The following is an 18,763-nucleotide window of genomic DNA, read 5'->3' on the forward strand; positions in this document are numbered from 1 at the left end:
TGTTGATGGTGCTGAAGACTCTCCTTCAACCTCTTCTTTGTGTTGTTTGGTTGCTGTTGTTTGGGCTGAATCTGCTACTCTCCATGACTAATCTTCTCCCCCTTGCCTCAGCACCCCATGAAACTTGTAGAAAGTATACAAAATGTGGAGAGGGTCCTATTCAAAAAAGTAGGCTAAGCTGGCCAACTAGCCGGCTAGCTTTGGGTTAATTTGTGTTGGTTGCATAAACTTACGTTATGTGTGTGGATTGTATTCACTTTGCTGGCAGCCTATTGTTGCGCAGTATGGACCCCTTGCCAGCCTCTCATGTCCCCTTATGGGCTGATTCCTCTACCAGACCCTAACCTTAACCGTGACTAGTAGCCTAGCATGACACATGCATCTAAGGGTTGGACCTGAATCGCTAATGCATGTGACTGTCAGATTTAGTAAGAGGCACTGCATCAAAAACACATTCACAGTGAAACTGCTTTCAATCACTTTTTCAGCACTTCACCTGAAAAGGCTCGTATTCAAATTATGATTAGGCCAGCATCCATGGACTATGTATTGGGTTTAATTTGGGGCCATTTCGGGTGATAGATCTCCTTGGAGTAGAGCCAAGTGAAGAGACTACATGTTCATGACGTTTTCACTGCTAATAAACAAGCAAACCTCCAACCCACATCACATCATATTTGCAGCCACCCCCCCTCACAAACCCGTTTTCACCTGGTCACATACAGAAAGTATGCAGTTTTCGGAATACTTGAAAACATAGACAGTGACTGCCTTGCTCGCCCCCAACCTGCTCTATGCAGCTAGCCTCACAGCAGGTGGATTATTGTTGATATGCACTGAATGACCGCTTTCAGGCTCTCCAGAAATAGTTTGTTACCTTTCCAAAGCAAATATGCATTCACAAGATAAGGAAACAGCCAGAAATGCTAAAAGTTGCAGATATGCAGAGTGTGGCATCCAAGAGGCCGAACAGAAGAAAATGCCATACTGCAATGCCTACTATGCGATCAGAGACAAGTTCCAACACATGTTCCATGAGGGCTTTGGTTCTCTTCACCAGATTATATAGTATGAGGATCAAAGATTTGTTGCCCTCTATCAACATGACATAGAGAGACTTGTAAATCAAACTGTTTTAGTGAAACCATAAACTATCAGGGGGTTTGTGAAAAAAAAATGCATACCGCCCATCTGGTAAGATTTTGCTGCTGGTCATTGCTCAGTTGAGGCTTGCTCCTATTGATAAGCCTCTGTGATAAAGGAAACCTAGGTGATCATTTCATTCAACGCGTAACACAACTCAACTCAAAGCCGTGCATCAAGAAGACTGAAATGGGAAAAACCCAATACCTGAAGAGAAAATAAGTCAGCTGATTGACCTGTAACTTTATCATACTTCAAACCCTCAGCCGCCAAGCCAGCCATGGCAACAACCGCCAGCCTACATAAGACAAGTTGTTGCGAGTCTAAGCATGCTACGAGCTCACTTTGAAAAAAAACACTATATCACTGCATGCGGAGGATAGTTAAATTTTATCTACCTGTCCAAATCTTTAGAGTCGATTTTACCCTCATAAATACGTTTCTGTATTTTTTCATCAATCAGATTTACATGCTCCTTCCCGATATCAAGAGAATATCCCACTATAGGTACACCAAGCAAGTATGCAACTGCAAAAAAAAAAACACCAACTCTGCGGCATCAAGGCATATCCTCTGATGGCAATCGGGCTCAGCTTGGCTACAAGGGAGATCATGGACAGGGGGGAAACGCACACGCATACACACCACAGATATCCAATTACATTAAAAAGAAAGAGAGTCCAGTGACATGCCCAAAAAATGAGCCGCCTCGTGTCTAAGAACCCGATCCTGGTAATCCTCAAAAAGCGAAGAGAAGCTGACAATGGCTGCCTGCAGAAGACTGCCAAACAGTCTCCAAATGTCAGGTTTTAAAAGACCTACAAGAAGGAAAATAGCAGCAATCATTTGCTAAATATGTCTTCTCAAAGAGAGTAAAACATTACCCCGGTGCAATGCTTCCGACCGCTAGAACAACCAAAGAGATGCTCCCTACTAGATAAGGTACAAAGAATCCCCAATCCTGGATTTCATGAAAATGCCCTAAATGTCTAATCAAAATACCCCGTCGAAGGGCTGTCAAGATGAGCCCACCAGACTAAACGTATGCAAGTCCGTAAAGGGCCTAAGATGATAAGAGCATTTGTTGTATTAGTTAAGTTCTGTCTTCTCACTAAGCTTGTGATCTACATATCATATGAGAACTCCAAGAGCATACCCCAGGAAGCTGGCCAGCAAGTACAGCAAGGAAGCCTGTAGTGCCGACTACCGTAAATAAGAAAGCTGCCTGCATGCAGGATAAATGGAAGGTGAATACATTAGCATACCTACAACTATTATCTACAAAAATTCTGCCTGCACCAAGAATCGATCAGAGCTGCAAAATAAGGTGACTACAGACGCATTACTACAACTATTATCTACAAGAATTCTGCCTGCACCATGAATCGATTAGAGCTGCAAATTGGGCATTACTGCATGCACAGAACCAGAATGTAAATGAGCAGCAAGGACCTTAATCCACCCAACTTACATCATCTCTCACACTTGGTATCCCAAGCTTTTCAGCATTCTTGATGCCTAGAGTGGTCAGCTCACGAATAAATGTCTGAGGCCAATCAATCAGTCGCAATCTTTAGTAAATTGCAACATGAGAAATTGTAGCCATGTATCTTTCTTTAAACAACCTTTGCCCACCAGCTCATGCATGAGAATAGTCTAACAAGTGTACATGTGTGCTCTGAGAGTGTCTGTGCATGTGTGAGTGCGTGTGTGTGTGTGTGTGAAAGAGAGAACATCCTCCCCATGTGCATTGCTCCTTGGTAATATAACACTGGTTTTTTACTTAAAAAAAGTGTAAGTGTGTGTGTGTGTGTGAGAGAGAGAGAGAGAGACTGTGCGACGTGAAACATAAGGTTGCGAGTTCCACAATTTCGCCCATCCAGCTTGACGTAGTTGCTCCATAGCTTCTACTACAGCATCTCCATCTTTCTGCAACAAACATCAACATCATCTCATTGCACCATAATCCCACATTGCATGCCAAAGAGACTACAAATGGCTTAACACCAAATAGACTAGACATAGCCAGACATTTTAGTTCAAACTGTAGACCGCCACTTGCCTTGCAAAACACAATGAAATATATATACCGTCATAAGGCCAGATGAATCTGAACTTGCGAATAATTTTAAAAGAAAGAAGAGAATCACCAAAAACAAACAAAAATAAATAAAATTAAAAAAAAGGCTGAATAGAGACACCCAAGAAAAAATAATAAAAATATCAATAATAACACCTTGCAAAAATAGACAAATACATAACTAAATCACACACGCCCACATACACACACACAAATTCTTTATTGAACCACAACAAAAGAATTTCTAACAAACACATTAAACAAATTTTTAATGACTAATTAGCAAAACAAACTTTAAATGACTAATTCACTAAAACAAAACAAGTAAAGACAAGAATACAAAAAGTACAAACTTTACCTAAAAGATTGTCCAATCGTGAAGTATAAGATCATCAACTTCATCATGCATAGCATGGACTAGGTGCTACGACATCCCTACTCACGTCATCAGCACCCCAGAGTAGGTGCAAGTTTACATATATTAAAAATTTGTCCTAACCAAGAGGACACAATTTTTATACAGAGACCAACAAGCTGAGTTTCTATCACTTCTCCAGAGGTGAAGGGCAAACTCAGCCATGATGAAGGCTAGCACTTACAACTAGACTAGCAAAAACAAATCACTTCCCTATTAAAGGGATGATTAAGCAAGACTAGAAGCAATGATAAATAACAACTAAGAGCTAAAATGACCTAAACAAAAAATGGACTTTAAGCTCCCCATTTTTGTGAAACTTATTACTTATAATTCCAAAAGCAAAAATCTCAAAGATATATCTACTTCAATTCAAGAAACAACGAACTTTGCTTAAAACCTTTTTAAAGCAATAATCCTTTTGCACAAGCAAATTGATGAGTTGGCAAACTTGAGTAATAAAAGCAAACTTGTTTGAACAAATACAAGAGAATCAAAATAAATGAGAAGAGAACACCATATTTAGTTATTTTAGAAATGTTAGAAGTGAAGTGAGGCATTCTTATGATATTTAAGTTGGAATACTCGGGTTGTAAACATTTATCATATATATCTACATCTAGACCAACACAAGATTGAGAAATCTTGAGGTCCAAAAAAGAACAATGGTCATTATTTGCAATGCAGTTAAGTTCACAAAACTCTTTGGGATAAATTCCTCCACCTAGAGAGGTAGGATCCAAATCAGGAAGATGAATACATGAAGCTGCTCCCTTGAAGTCCAGGCTCCAGCTAGACACCCGATCCTTCAATATAGTATCTATTAGAAAGTGGCCTCCCAAGCATAATGCTCCATCAAATGGCGGCATAACACCATCAAGCCAAAAAGCTACATTTTCAAATACCTCAAATACTCCTCCTTGCTAAACCTTATATCCTTGGTAATCCAAATGGACCATGTGCTCCTCTAGACTTCCTAGAGACCCAATTGTAGTTAACAAAAAGTCCCCAATGCATCGCATCATTGTGTTGAAAAAGGTCTTGGGATTCGGAGGCTTGTGTGTGTGAACACTCCATATGAGTGTGTATGTGTCTTTGAACCCACCCTTAACTGTGGATAGGATAAGCATGCCATGTGTCACTCATCCACTGTGTGTGTGTGAGAGAGAGAGAGAGAGATATCTTTGGGTCAAAAGATAAGGCTACATGCCTATAAAAGCATTGTACTTGGTGAAGGCTAACACATCAATCAATCAATCAATAGTCATTGAGTCATCAATACACTCTCTCTCTCTGCAGCTGATCTCTCTCTCTCCCTCTCTCTCTCTCTTGCACTGGCCGTACAGCTCTTTCTCTCCTCACCCTCTTGCACTGGCCGTACAGGGTATAGCTCTCTCTCTCTCTCTCTCTCTCTCTCTCTCTCTCTCTCTCTCTCTCTCTCTCTCTCTCCCTCTCGTCTGCTGTTCGCCGCCCCCTCACTGCCCGCCTGCTGTTCGCCGCCCCCTCGCCGCCCTCTCACTGCTCGCCTGCTGACCTGTCGCCTCCCGCCTGCTCTTCGCCTTGCTCGCCGCCCCCTCACTGCTCGCCTCCCTCTCTCTCCTCGAACCTGTCGCCTCCCTCCCAACTTTCTCTCTCTTCGAACCTGCTGCCCTCCCTCCCGCCAGCTGCCCTGTTCGCCATTTTCTCTCTCGTAGCCGTCCTCTCTGTTCGCCACACAGTACTGCTGGCACCCACCCTTTCTCAAATATGCTGGCCCGCCTCTCTGTCCTATAGGGTGTGGGCTCGCCTTTCCCTCTCTCTCCTCGAACCTGTCGCCTCCCTCCCAACTTTCTCTCTCTTCCAACCTGCTGCCCTCCCTCCCGCCGGCTGCCCTGTTTGCCGCTTTCTCTCTCTGTCCTATAGGGTGTGGGCTCGCGTTTCCCCACCCACCCTTGCTCAGGCCCCCAAGGCAGCAACATAACTCTCTCTCGCGCTTCTTCCATGGCTTCCCCCTTGCGCAACCCGATGAAGGCGACCTTTATGGTCACAAACAAGAGGATAACAGATGTGGAAAAGGAGATGAAGGAATGGAAGGCGGAGATGGAGGGATGGTGGAAGGAGAAAGCCAACTTTCTCCAAATGGTATTCAATGAGGGTAAGCGGTGGAAAGAGGAGAAGGAAGACCTCATAGCAGAAGTCAAAGACCTTCACGGGGAAGTCAACACGCTCAAAGGCGTAATTTCAGCTCTTCAAGGGAGCTTGAAGAGGCTAAGGCAAATGGTGGACTTGAAGAAGGTGAAATTCAGCCATCCATGATAGAAGAGCTCAAGGTTATCAAGGAACAAGTACAGGCAATTAAGGAAGAAGAGAAGCAACACGAAGCAAAGACTTCCTCATGGGTGGAAGTCATCACCAAGACTCAAAGGAAGATGGATGAAGCGGAGAAGTGGATAGAGGTCGCCAAGAAGGGTAAAGGTAAGGAGATAACAACCCCTACACCTACAATCATTAACATGACTTTGGAAGAGGAACAACGAAGACGTACACGTGCTTTGCATGTGAGGATTACCGGCCTTAAAGACGGGGATAAAGTTGAAGAGGTGAAAGAGCTTATGGTGTTGATGGGGATTGACAGTCCGGCACACGCAAAAGCCTGGAGAGTGGGCAAAAAAAGCGGAGGCAACGGGGAATCATCAAAGGAAAGAGCTCTCATACTTCGCTTCCCCTCTATTCAGGCGAAAAAGGAGTTCTTGAATAGGCGACCCACTTTAAAGAATACAGGCATTTTTCTTGGTGACGATCTTACTCTTTCACAGCTTGCACATATGAAGGAAGTCATGCCAGAGATTAGGGCGGAAAGAGAAAAGGGAAAGATAGCATTTTATAGAGAAGGGAGAGTGGTCATCGTGGAGCGACGCTCTACATGAAGGTGCGAGACCTATGGAACCAAATTAAAGCTGGCAGCCTGGAACTGCAATGGATCCCTCAGACTTGATGTAGGTGCCTTTGAGGACAGCTTTAGAGATAGAGATATAGTCTTCTACTCGGAGACTCACCAAGCCCCTGGTCAGATGATGCCACAGGTGACACGATACAGATGGGAGACAGCTTGCAGAGTAGGGACGAGATCGGTACACAGTAGTAGAGGATCAGGGGGGTTGCAGTTCTTTTCAGGGAGGAGCTGCAACCGCTTCTACACATCGTTCGGAGAGATGATCAGGCCAAATATATGTGGGTGAGACTGAGGGCCGACACAAGCAGATTCCTGTATATTGCCATATGCTATTTTGCTCCTAGTACATCGACATATGCAGCACCTAGAGGGCAGTCTCCTTTCTCTGTGCTAGATGATGACATATGGGAGTTCTCTAGGGATGGAGACATCATCCTGTTAGGGGACTTTAATGCCCGGACGGGCAACCGCCAGACAGCCTTTTATGATACCTCAGAGGAGATGCTCAGAGAGCTGGACACTCTGGATATGGGATTAGACAGACGCTCACAGGATGTGGAGTGCACAAAGTATGGGAGATATTTGGTAGATATGGGGACTGCACATGGGTTGGCCATACTTAATGGCTTGCAGAGGTTTCCAGCAGCTGGATTTACTTGCTTTCCACATAGACATGGTGCTAGCACAATGGATTATGTTATGGCTATGCCGAGCTTTGTTTCATGCATTGAGGACTTCACAGTTGGATCTCAGCCCATTGGGGTAGTAGTGGATCATGCATTGTTGACATTGACCATCTCTTTTCACTTTACCACAGCTCAGAGGACTCGAGGGGCATCACACTCAATATACTTTTACTTCTGAGACTGATGCTGTCTACACAGATGGGATTTATAGACGTCTGTACACAGAGGAGCCAGGGAGACCTTTGGAGGAGCTGACCCATATACTGACAGAGACTTTACAGGATGCAGCGAGAGAGGCATATCCACATACTCAGCCTGGCCAAAGACAGCGTTCTCGGTGTATGCCCCAGAACAGATGGTATGATGAGGAGTGCAGAGAGACAAGAGCCCGACTGCAGCGGGAGGTTGCTTTGGGAGTCACTACTCACCGACAGTCACATATTGCCTTCCGGCGCCTTGTGCGAAGGAAGAAGCGGGCCTTCCTTGCTCAACTAGAGCAGGAATTATACCAGCTGTTCTTGAGCCAGGATTCAAGGAAGGCTTGGCGTTTGTTTCATGAGTCCTCCCCTGCTTTGGCCATCACTTCTACAGAGGTCTGGGGTAGCTATGCAACATCTCTATATACAGTTCCTGGACAGACACCTTTTCCTGACCCGCCAGCACCATGCCCACAGACATGTACTTTCTTTACCGCAGAGATGGTAAGGAAGGCCATTGATAGGATGAAGACTGGGAGAGCATATGATCATGATGGATTGGTTGCTGAGCACTTTATTCATGCGAGAGACATGCTAGCAGAGCTTCTAGCAGTGATGTTCAATCGTGCTAATGTGTGAAGGCTTACCTGAGACTTGGAGTAGGTCCACCATCGTGCTTATCTTCAAGTCAGTGGACCCTATGGAGCCAGGGAATTATCGCACTATTATGATTGGTCACACACTAGCACGATTGTATGCATCCATTCTTGAGCAGCAGTTGAGTAGATGGGCAGAGAGAGAGGGCATTCGAGCAGAGGGACAGGCAGGGTTCAGGAGAGGTTTCTCTACTCTTGACCACATCTTGACTCTGCGGGCCATTATTGAGGAGGGCAGGTCGCATGGGCGACGGATTTATTGTAGCTTTGTGGACTTCCGCAAAGCATTTGATACAGTGCCCAGAGCCAGATTGATGAGGCGATTACAGGAGATGGGGGTACCCACAGAGCTCATATGGGGGATTATGGCTTTATATAGATCAGTTGCAGGACAGGTACGCACCCCAGAGGGGGTCTCTACTTTGGTTCACTCCACTGTAGGAGTGAAGCAAGGTTGCCCGTTGTCTCCTTCATTGTTTGGTATGTATGTGGATGAGGCTTCTGACTACATTGAGAGATTGGGGGACAGAGGAGCCCAGCTAGCAGGAACATGGATCCCACTATTGTTATATGCTGATGATATTGTGTTGATCTCTGACTCCCCTGAGGGTATGCAGCATCATCTGGATGCTTTACATGAGTTTGCACATGATAGTGGATTGTCTGTCAACCTTGGCAAAACCAAGGTTATGGTGTTTAACACCACGCCACAGTGGGTTAGGCGATCAGCTCCCACATTTACATATGGGCAGGAGATTGTGGAGTATACAGATGCATATACATATCTTGGGGTAGTATTCAGTGGGCCAGTGTTTTCGATGAGGAGAGCAGCAGAGACTAGATTGACTAGAGCACATGCAGCCCTGGGTGGTTTGGAAAGGATGTGTTCGCAGGTTCAGTTTCAAGAACCTCGAACGAAACTTTGGCTTTTTGACACTCTAGTGACATCAGCTATGCTTTATGGAGTGCAGATATGGGGACCTTCAGTGGGCCATCACAGCGCAGGCAGATGGAGAGGTATGGAGAGGCCTTTGGTATCTATGATTGCTAGGATGATTAGAGCCAAGGCCGTGGTACCTCATGAGATTATTCGAGCAGAGCTGGCGGCTGCCCCTCTGGTGATTGAGGCTCTTACGAGATCAGTCTCCTACATATATGGCTTGTGGGATCTCCCCCGAGACAGATATGCACGCCTCGCCCTTGAGTCCTCCCGACAGTTAGCTTTACAGGGAGACACGGCTTGTTGGTATGGACAGATGACATCTTGGTTCCAGGCACATGGTTTTAGCATGGACAGATTGCCTCCCTTCCAGTATTCTCTGGATGCACCCTCTCTCACTCTCACATGGACAGAGATTACCAGACTCATCCGTCAGGATTTAGTTCAGCTGGACATTAGGAGGACATGGATACAGCCGACTGAGGAGCTGGGCACGAAGATGGCTTTCTACAGAGAGCATTTTCTTCAGCTCACAGCAGATGGTTTTGTGATCAGACCCAGTTACATGGATGTACACTTGTCTCATGCAGTACGATGTGCTATTGGTCAAATTCGCACATCCTCACACTAGCTTGAGATTGAGATTGGCCGATATAGAGGTATACCAGCTAAGGCCAGGATATGCCGGGAGCCAGAGACAGAGCTGCATTATATATGCCATTGTACTGCATACTATGAGATACGTGGTCGTTTCCACTGTTTATTCAGAGAGGGTTTTGGACCACTTTCCAGAGTCATGGGGTACCAGGACCAGAGGTGTTTGGGATTGTTCTTGCTTGAGCTGCGGAGATATAGAGATAGCCTGCTTAGGCGCACAGAGAGCCAGACTCAGAGACACATTACAGACTTTTTTAGTCCAGCCATCACTGCGCCAGATGGACCACAGCAGTAGCAGGACATGGATACCGCCCCCACCAGCGGTACACTGATTGATCGTGCGATTGAGCTTGGGTGGTCCAGACGCCCACGACTACAGAGGAGGGCATCCCAGCATAGACGGAGGTTGCAGCGGCGGATTCGGATTATTCTTGCGAGACATGCGGGACACCCAGTCAAGGTGCTGACCACAGAGGATATTGAGGAGATCCGCTAGCGTCCGATGCGGCACATATTATGAGATGGAGGCACCTCCATAGTGTACCCCCCCGTCCCATATGATATTGTATCCCCTCACTGTACTCCACTCACCTCCATAGCGTACCCCCCCCCTCACTATATTCACACCCTATAAGGGTTTCTGTGTACCTTCCAGTTCCAGTTTCATTTTCTAGGTGCCAGTAGTATCATCTTTATTTTTCATTTTCTGGTTTTTTATCCAGACATTGTATTAGATCCACCATGATGTAACTTTTTGGTCTCTTAGGTCATTATGGCCTTTTGAAGACGTTAATATTTCATTTCATTTCATTTTCTCTCTCTCTCGCTACATGCTCTCCTAGTGCCATGTCAATCTACATGGTATCAAAGCCAGGCTAGCCTGCCCCTGCCATGCTGCCCTACCAAGCAACGCCACACCATGACCTCTGCTAACACAGTCGCCTCTACTAATGCAGTCGCCCTTCGCCACCAGCATCGTACCACAGCACTTGTGTGCCGCCCACACACTGCCCTTTTGCGCCAGATGGTAAAGAGAAGGAGATGCATCTTCTAATGATGAGAAATGGTGTCTGGAACGTGGTCAAATGGCACAGACGTAAAGTCAAGAGAAGGAGATGAGAAGATTCACACGTGGAGTGATGGAAATGACAAAGCCATGATGGCAATCATTGGGCTTGGGTTGTCTAACTGTTAACAACCTAATTCATCATGTGGACTTCAACAAGAGCAAAAAAGAGGTATGGGACAACTTAGAGAACTTGTTTGGCAATAAAATCATTAACTCCAAAGTTTTTCTTAATAAACAAAAAAAAAATTTGGCCTAAAAATGAATGAAGAAGAAACTTTGGGTGAACATCTGAGCAATATAGGCTTTGTATTACAACAATTCTCCGGCTTGGGAGTTACAATGGATGAAGATGATAAGAAGGCTGTGTTTCTATCTAGTATAGAAGAGATCTCCAAATTTTCTGAAATTCTAAGTTCTAACGTTTCTGATGGTAGCTCGAGAGACGTTATATCGTGATATGACTGCAATCCTGATTGAGGAAGACTGTCATCTCAAGAGTCAATTTGAGAAAGGGGTCAGTTCTCAGAGAGCTATGGTAACCAAGTGGAAAAAGGGGAACAAGGACATCAAATGCAACTATTGCAAAAAGCTTAGATGTACCAAACCAGCTAGGTGTGAACGTCCTTGGGGATTATCTCGTGAACAAAATGCTCGTCCACACTTAAAATGTACTAGCCACAAATGACCAAGGGCTATGTAGCCCTATATAAAGGAGTCATTAGACCCCAACCCACTATGTGGGATAATACATTGCCACATGGCAACGTGAGAAGCAAGAGAGCAAGAATTTGTTCCAACAAAGCGCTGCCCACAGACACAAACAAGCACCATGGACACCCAAAAACCAGAAGGGGGCGATCAGCTCAAAACAGGCCGGACAACAACTAGCGCTGATCAGGGGCAGCACAGGAAAGCCATACCATAGTCACAGGGGACGGGGGGGACGGACCCCTGGGACGGGAACGCCGTTCCATAATGGCCTGGAACGGAGACGGGATGGGGACGGATGGGGGGCATGCGAGTCCGAGGTGTAACAGCGGGACAGCGTTTCGGGGACGCTGGGACGGCTCGGGCTGTGGGACGGGATGGACTGGGACGGTCAACTGACCGTTGGGCAGTTGTAGCCGTTGCGCATTGTAGCATCAAGAAGTTGTAGGCTCCTCCAACTACTAGTAGTGCATTGAGACAGTTGTTCATTAGTGACGAGTTCACTTCTTCACCATTGGCTTCCACTGAGACAAGAGCTCTAGAGTCTATGCAAGGAAAAAGCAGAGAGCCCTGATTTTTGGGAAAAAGTGAAGCGCATTGATGCTATGGTTCAACCTATTGTCCACTTGATGAGGCTTGTGGATGGTATTAAGCCATGCATCGGCAAGGTATATGAGGCTATGGACAGCATGATAGAGAAGCTGAGGGATTTGGAGATAGATGAGGACAGGTATGAGGAGATCCGTGCCCTATGTGTGCGTAGGTGGAACTCCTACTCCTCTCCTTTGCATGCAGCAGCCTATGTGGTGGACCCTGAGTTTCAGAGTAAAGGGCAAGAAAGTGACGCAGAGGTGAGCCAACTATGGAGACTTGTCTTGACTCGACTTGTGCCTGACCCAAATATTAGGCGGAAGATCCGTGACCAGTTGTCCAGGTATAGGAGCTTTCAGGGCTTTAATGGAGACATGGATGCACAGGATGATCGCTTCAAAGTTGGGGCTGCTTTGTGGTGGGAAGATTTTGGTTCGGATGGACCTAAGCTTCAGCATCTAGCCATCCGCATTCTCATCCAGGCAGTGATTTCCTCTTGCCTAGAGCAACTTTGGAGCTCATACAGTCACATTGCATCGAAGAAGAGGAACCGTCTTGGGGTGGAACGGGCAAATGATCTAGTCTTTGTGAGTGCAAACTTGCGAATGCTTTGCAAGAGTGCAACTGCAAAGGCTGATGCATTTACCGAGTGGGAGATGTCTCAGGATGATGAGGAGTTGGAGGAGCAAGTGGAAGACATCTCTATGGAGACTACAGGCATTGCAGGGACCCATGATCGTGAGGCCAGCACTTTACATGCCCCTTGAGGCTTTTTGACATTTGTACTACTCTAGTGATAGTTACTTTTTTGTATGCCACTTACGTGGTTAGGGCCTAGGCCTTTGCCCTTGTCATTTGCTTTAGCCTTTGGTACCTGGGTGCTCGATCTCCTTTTTTGTAACACCCATTTTTTTGCTAGTATGACTGAATATTGATGTTGTGGAAGTGTAAAGTGACTTTGTTTAAGTATTGTTAAGTTTCTTGAATGAGTGCTTACTTTATTTTGTATGCCGTCCCATACCGTCCCCTATTCCCCGTCCCGATTCCCAGGAATCCCCGTCCCCATCCCCATTCCCCGTTACGTTCCCCTGTGAGTGTGAGAGACGGTGTGGAGCACACGAAGAAACAGAACAAAACGTGTGGAGGCAAGCAGCAAAACGATGGAGCTCAAATAATGAAGATAAGTTTGTTACAAAACTTAGGGCATATAATAACCCTAACTGGTGCCCGTTTCACATAACGGTAAGTTGGGCGCCTTATTGGGCGCGGGGAAAAAACCTCACTTAAAGTGAGTAAAAAGTGCCCGGTCGGTCCTAATACATTGGCCACTGCCCATAATAATGTCAGGACATTATTTCTAACACCCCCCTGCAGTGCCAATGTGGGTACAAGGCATGATGTCAATCACCAAAAGGAAGTATGCCTAAAGCTTTGCGGAAAGCTTCAAACTTTTCTCGAGGTAAAGCTTTGGTGAAAATGTCTGCGACATTGTCATGTGTTGGACAATAGATCATGCTGATCTCCCCTGCATGAAGTCTTTCTCTGACATAATGATAATGTATCTCTATGTGTTTCGTTCGTGCATGAAACACAGGATTCCGTGCTACTGCAATAGCACTCTGACTGTCAGTGAGAATCGGAGTAGGCTCCTCCAATAAAGGATGAAGATCTGCCAAGAGTCTGCGTAGCCAAACACATTCCACTGTCGTTGTGAAAGCTGCCCTGTACTCAGCTTCACAAGACGAGGTAGCTACTGTAGATTGTTTCTTGCTCAACCATGAAATGCATGAGTGTCCCAAAAAGAAACAATTACCACTGGTAGACTGCCTTGTGTCGAAGTCACCAGCCCAATCTGAATCACTGTATGCATGTAAATGCAAGTCACCCCCCCTGGGAAACATCAAGCCATAAGACTTGGTGCCTTGCAAGTAACGAAACACACGCTTTACAGCTTGCCAATGAAGCATCCGTGGGCTGTGCATATATCTGCTCACCTGGGATACTGCATACTGAATATCCGGTCTGGTGTTGCACAAGTAAATCAGGCACCCAACAGCCTGACAATAGAGAATAGCATCAAAAGATTCACTGCCATCATGTACTGTAAGTTTCAGCCCTGGTTCCATAGGAGTGGAAATAGGCTTACAATCTTGAAATTTGAATCTTTCCAACAGTCTCTGTACATACTTCGACTGTAACATAAAGATACCCTTCTCACTTTGTATGAACTGTATGCCCAAGTAATAGTGCAACATACCCATATCTGACATCTCAAAAGCAGATTTGAGTTCGGACTTAAAATCTGAAATTTTATCCGCATCAGTACCTGTGAGCAGCATATCATCTACATAAAGAATGATTATCAAAATATCCCCCCCTTCTCTCTTGATGTAGAGGGTGCTTTCAGTTGGACTGTTGGTGAACCCCTGGCTAGTCAAAATGCATCAATCTTTGCATACCAGGCACGCGGTGCTTGTTTTAAGCCATACAAAGCTTTTCTCAACTTGCACACCTTGTGCTCTTCACCAGACATAGCAAAACCAAGAGGTTGTATCACATAAACCTCTTCCTCAAGATCACCATTCAAAAAGGCTGTTTTTATGTCCAACTGATGTACAAACCAGCCATAATGTGCAGCCATAGCAACAACACGGATGGTGGTCATCCGAGAAGTGGGGGCAAAAGTTTCTTCATAATCTATGCCCTTTTTCTGAGCATAGCCCTTAGCAACCAGCCTTGCTTTGTACCTGTCAATGGTACCATCTGGTTTGCGTTTAACCTTATAAACCCACTTTGTACCAATTGCCTTCTTGCCAGGAGGCAAATCCACCAAATCCCATGTATGATTCTTAACAATAGAATCCAATTCAGCTTGCATGGCCTGCATCCAATGCTGATTTTCACTTGCATCTTCAAAACTCTCAGGTTCCTCTTCATCCATAATAGAACTCACCCAAGCTGACTCTGAAAAATGAGAGCTTTCAGCCTCACGTGTACTCCTACGTGTCCTACCTGGTAATGGAGCAGCAAGTCTACTCTCTTGAAGAGTCTGTATAGCCCAACGAGGAATGGTTCTAGCTTCTTGCAAAGCTGTCCTCTCTTGTACAACAATATCCTCTTCTGCTTGCTGTATGTCAGGCTCAGCCTGGGGCTGATTTAAAGCATCAAACACACGAGGTGGTGGCTGCAAATTCTGAAATTCAGCCGGTATATCAACTGTGGTTCCTATGCCAATGGGTATCAACCCTTCAAATACATCAAAAGACTCCTGAGGTTGCTGAAATTTAAATTCAGCAATGGGTTGTGCTGAATTCTCTGCAAAAACAACATCTCTGCTCACAAAAATCCTGCGTGTGACAGGATTATAGAGACGGTACCCTTTACTTTGACTGCTGTAGCCAACAAATATGCACTTTATGGCTTTATCATCAAGCTTCCCACGAAGCTCCTGTGGTACATGTGCATAAGCCAAGCAACCAAACACACGAAAATAATCAACACTAGGTTTCCGATCAAACCAAGCTTCATAGGGTGTAACAGATCTGAGTGCCTTTGTAGGGCACCTGTTCAACACATGAGTGGCACACATAAGAGCTTCCACCCAAAACTTATGTGGCAATCCCTTTGCTTTCAGCATACACCTGGCCATATCCATGAGTGACCTATTCTTTCGTTCGGCCACACCATTCTGCTGAGGTGTATATGGTGTAGTACACTGGTGTACTATGCCCTTTTCTAAACAAAAAGCATCAAATACTTTAGATAAGTATTCCCCCCCTCTGTCAGTTCTGAGAGTCTGCACTTTTTGTCCTGTTGCATTTTCAACCATGTTGACATAATGTCGGAAATGCATAAAGACATCAGATTTGTTCTTCAAAGCATACACCCAGGCATATCTGGAAAAGTCATCAATAAAAGTAACAAAATACCAATGACCTCCCAAGGATTGTGTCCTCATTGGACCACATACATCACTGTGAATGAGCTGCAATTTGCGGACAGCTCTACAGATTTGTTCTTCAAAGCATACACCCAGGCATATCTGGAAAAGTCATCAATAAAAGTAACAAAATACCAATGACCTCCCAAGGATTGTGTCCTCATTGGACCACATACATCACTGTGAATGAGCTGCAATTTGCGGACAGCTCTAACAACTCTATCCTTTTTGAAAGCCTGACGATGCATCTTTCCCAAAATACATCCCTCACACACATGTCTAGGAGGAGTCTCTAAATTAGGTAGAGCATCTACCATTTTCAGCTTCTGAAGTGCCATGAGACTGCCATAATTTACATGCCCAAACCTGGCATGCCATAACTCTGCATCCTGCATAGCAGATGTAAAGGTAGAAACAACACATGCACTGTGCCTCTCATAAGGATCAAGACGGTACAAACCGCGACATAAGGTCCCTGTAGCAACCAAAGCAAAGTCACTTTCCCTGTCACGGACCATACATTTAGTATCCTCAAAGGAAACAACCAGCCCTCTCTTTGCAAAAGAAGACACTGAGAGAAGATTCTTCTTTATCCCAGGCACATACAATACATCCTGAAGGAGAAATTCTGAGCCATTAATGGCTGTAAGCATAACATCCCCTGTGCCCTGAACTGGATAAGAAGCATTATTTGCACACGTAACCTTTCTGCCACATGAAGAAGGTACCATCTTGCCAAACAAATCCTTTCTGGACGTGATGTGCCTTGAGGCACCACTGTCAAAGAACCATACATCACCACTTTCACTCACACTGAGTGAATGAACCTCATTTGAGGGATCATAGCTGCAAGTAAAGAAGCACCAATCCTCTTCCACAAGATTGACTGTGGCATCATCTTTCTTGTTATCCACATCTGAAGAGTCTTCAACTGAATTACCAGACTCTTTCTTCTTTTCCTTGGCTATCCTCTTAGGACATTCATGAATATAGTGACCTGTTTTCTTGCAGTAATGGCACTTACCCTTCTTTTTAGGTTTCTGTGCATCATCCTTCTCTTTACTAGATGGCTGTCCTGATTCTGACTTAGGCTTATATGCACCAGATTTTCCTTTGCCCTTGTTCTTGGCAAAGAGTGCTTGCTCACCACTTCTTTGCATGACATTTTTCCGAGTCTGCTCTTCCTGCAGCAAAAGTCCAACCAAATCCTGAAAGGATAGAGGGACTGGATTACCCCTCATGGACAAGTGAAGAGATGTATGAAAACCCAAATAAGAGCTCGGTAAAGAGTTAAGTGTAGTGGTGACCATCTCAGCATCAGAAATGATTTCATCAATATTCAAGAGCTGTTCTCTCAAATCCTGAATCTTCGTAAGATGATCCTGCATAGAATCACCCTCATCCATGCACAAGTGTGATAGTTCCCGCTTCAAAAAGGCAACTCTAGCCTCATTGCGAGCCTGATACATGTGCTCCAAAGTATCCCATGCAGCCTGAGATGTCCTGCATGAACGGATATGCGGAATAATGGACCTCTTAACTGAAAGTGCAATCAAAGAGAGTGCCTGAGCATCCCTGGAATCCCACCTAGTTTGTTCCTGTGTAGGTGCCTGAGGAGCTGGTGGTACAACCTGTTGCCTGCCATGTTGTGGAGGGGTAGCTGGGGCCACATGCATAGGCCTTGCCTCAGCTCCACTTACATAATTCCACAAATTCTTTGCAACTAGCAGATTCCTGATCATAAAGCTCCACAGGGAATAGTTGGTTCCATCCAACTTATCTTCCTGGGCTAAAAACCCAAACACATCAGCGGTATTCTGTGCCATGAGAGCAAACTGTAACCTGCAAAAGAGACTGACTGCACAAGAGTCCACAAATATTGCTCGAGACTGTCTGTTTCACACAGATAGACAGCACAGCAACAAAAGCCCCAAATTTCTGGTGGCTCAAATTTCTCTGATTCCCACAAAAAAAACTGTGGGAGCTGTCACAGATTGTGCAGCAACACAAAAACAGCAAAAGCCCCAAATTTCTGACTTGATTTGCTGACAAAATTCACAGTTAAGCTCCAAAATTCAGCAGGTAGACTCACCCGAGTTGCTGCTGCAGATTGCTGAGGTACGAACTGATGCAGAAGACGGTACAGAAGGCTGTACGGACAGCAAACAGCAACCAGCAGGTGCTGTACAGAACTGTACGGACAGAAAACAGCAGATAGGGCTGTACGACTGCTGTACGGCTGCTGTACTATCAGAAAACAGCACCAAAACTGGTCGTACAGACCTGTACGAACAGAAAAACAGCAACCAGCAGCCACACGTGCTGCACAGATGCTGTACGGCCTGTAGAAAAACGACCAGCACTGCTTTTTGCACCAGAACAGTGCCCGAGACACACAGAAAGCAGTCGCCCAGGTCTGTAGAAGGAGGGCGACCTGTTTTTCAGCACCAGAAGCAGGCGACCAGCACAATAGACCTGTTTCTTCGCGACGAAAGTGCTTCACCAGCAGTAGGGAAGGCGGGAGCAGGAACAACAACCTGCTCTGATACCAATTGTGAGTGTGAGAGACGGTGTGGAGCACACGAAGAAACAGAACAAAACGTGTGGAGGCAAGCAGCAAAACGATGGAGCTCAAATAATGAAGATAAGTTTGTTACAAAACTTAGTGCCCGGCCGGTCCTAATACATTGGCCACTGCCCATAATAATGTCAGGACATTATTTCTAACATCCCCATCCCCATTCCCCGT

General features: G+C 45.4%; 1 protein-coding gene across 1 annotated transcript in view; it reads right to left on the reverse strand.

The window, feature by feature from the left end:
- Positions 1 to 18,763, reverse strand: part of LOC147608545 (uncharacterized) — a 53,934-nt gene that overhangs the window by 21,453 nt on the left and 13,718 nt on the right. The window contains exons 2-9 of the mRNA XM_086789081.1: positions 2,977 to 3,072; positions 2,615 to 2,689; positions 2,300 to 2,368; positions 2,028 to 2,104; positions 1,836 to 1,924; positions 1,542 to 1,671; positions 1,351 to 1,441; positions 1,185 to 1,250 (exon numbers count right to left, since the gene is read on the reverse strand). Of these exons, the coding sequence (XP_086645207.1) occupies positions 1,185 to 1,250; positions 1,351 to 1,441; positions 1,542 to 1,671; positions 1,836 to 1,924; positions 2,028 to 2,104; positions 2,300 to 2,368; positions 2,615 to 2,689; positions 2,977 to 3,072 (693 nt within the window). The remainder of the gene's footprint in view (positions 1 to 1,184; positions 1,251 to 1,350; positions 1,442 to 1,541; positions 1,672 to 1,835; positions 1,925 to 2,027; positions 2,105 to 2,299; positions 2,369 to 2,614; positions 2,690 to 2,976; positions 3,073 to 18,763) is intronic.

The sequence above is a fragment of the Cibotium barometz genome, chromosome 53 (genome assembly GCF_041138505.1).
Source record: "Cibotium barometz isolate CiBa-2024 chromosome 53, ASM4113850v1, whole genome shotgun sequence".
NCBI lineage: Eukaryota > Viridiplantae > Streptophyta > Polypodiopsida > Cyatheales > Cibotiaceae > Cibotium > Cibotium barometz.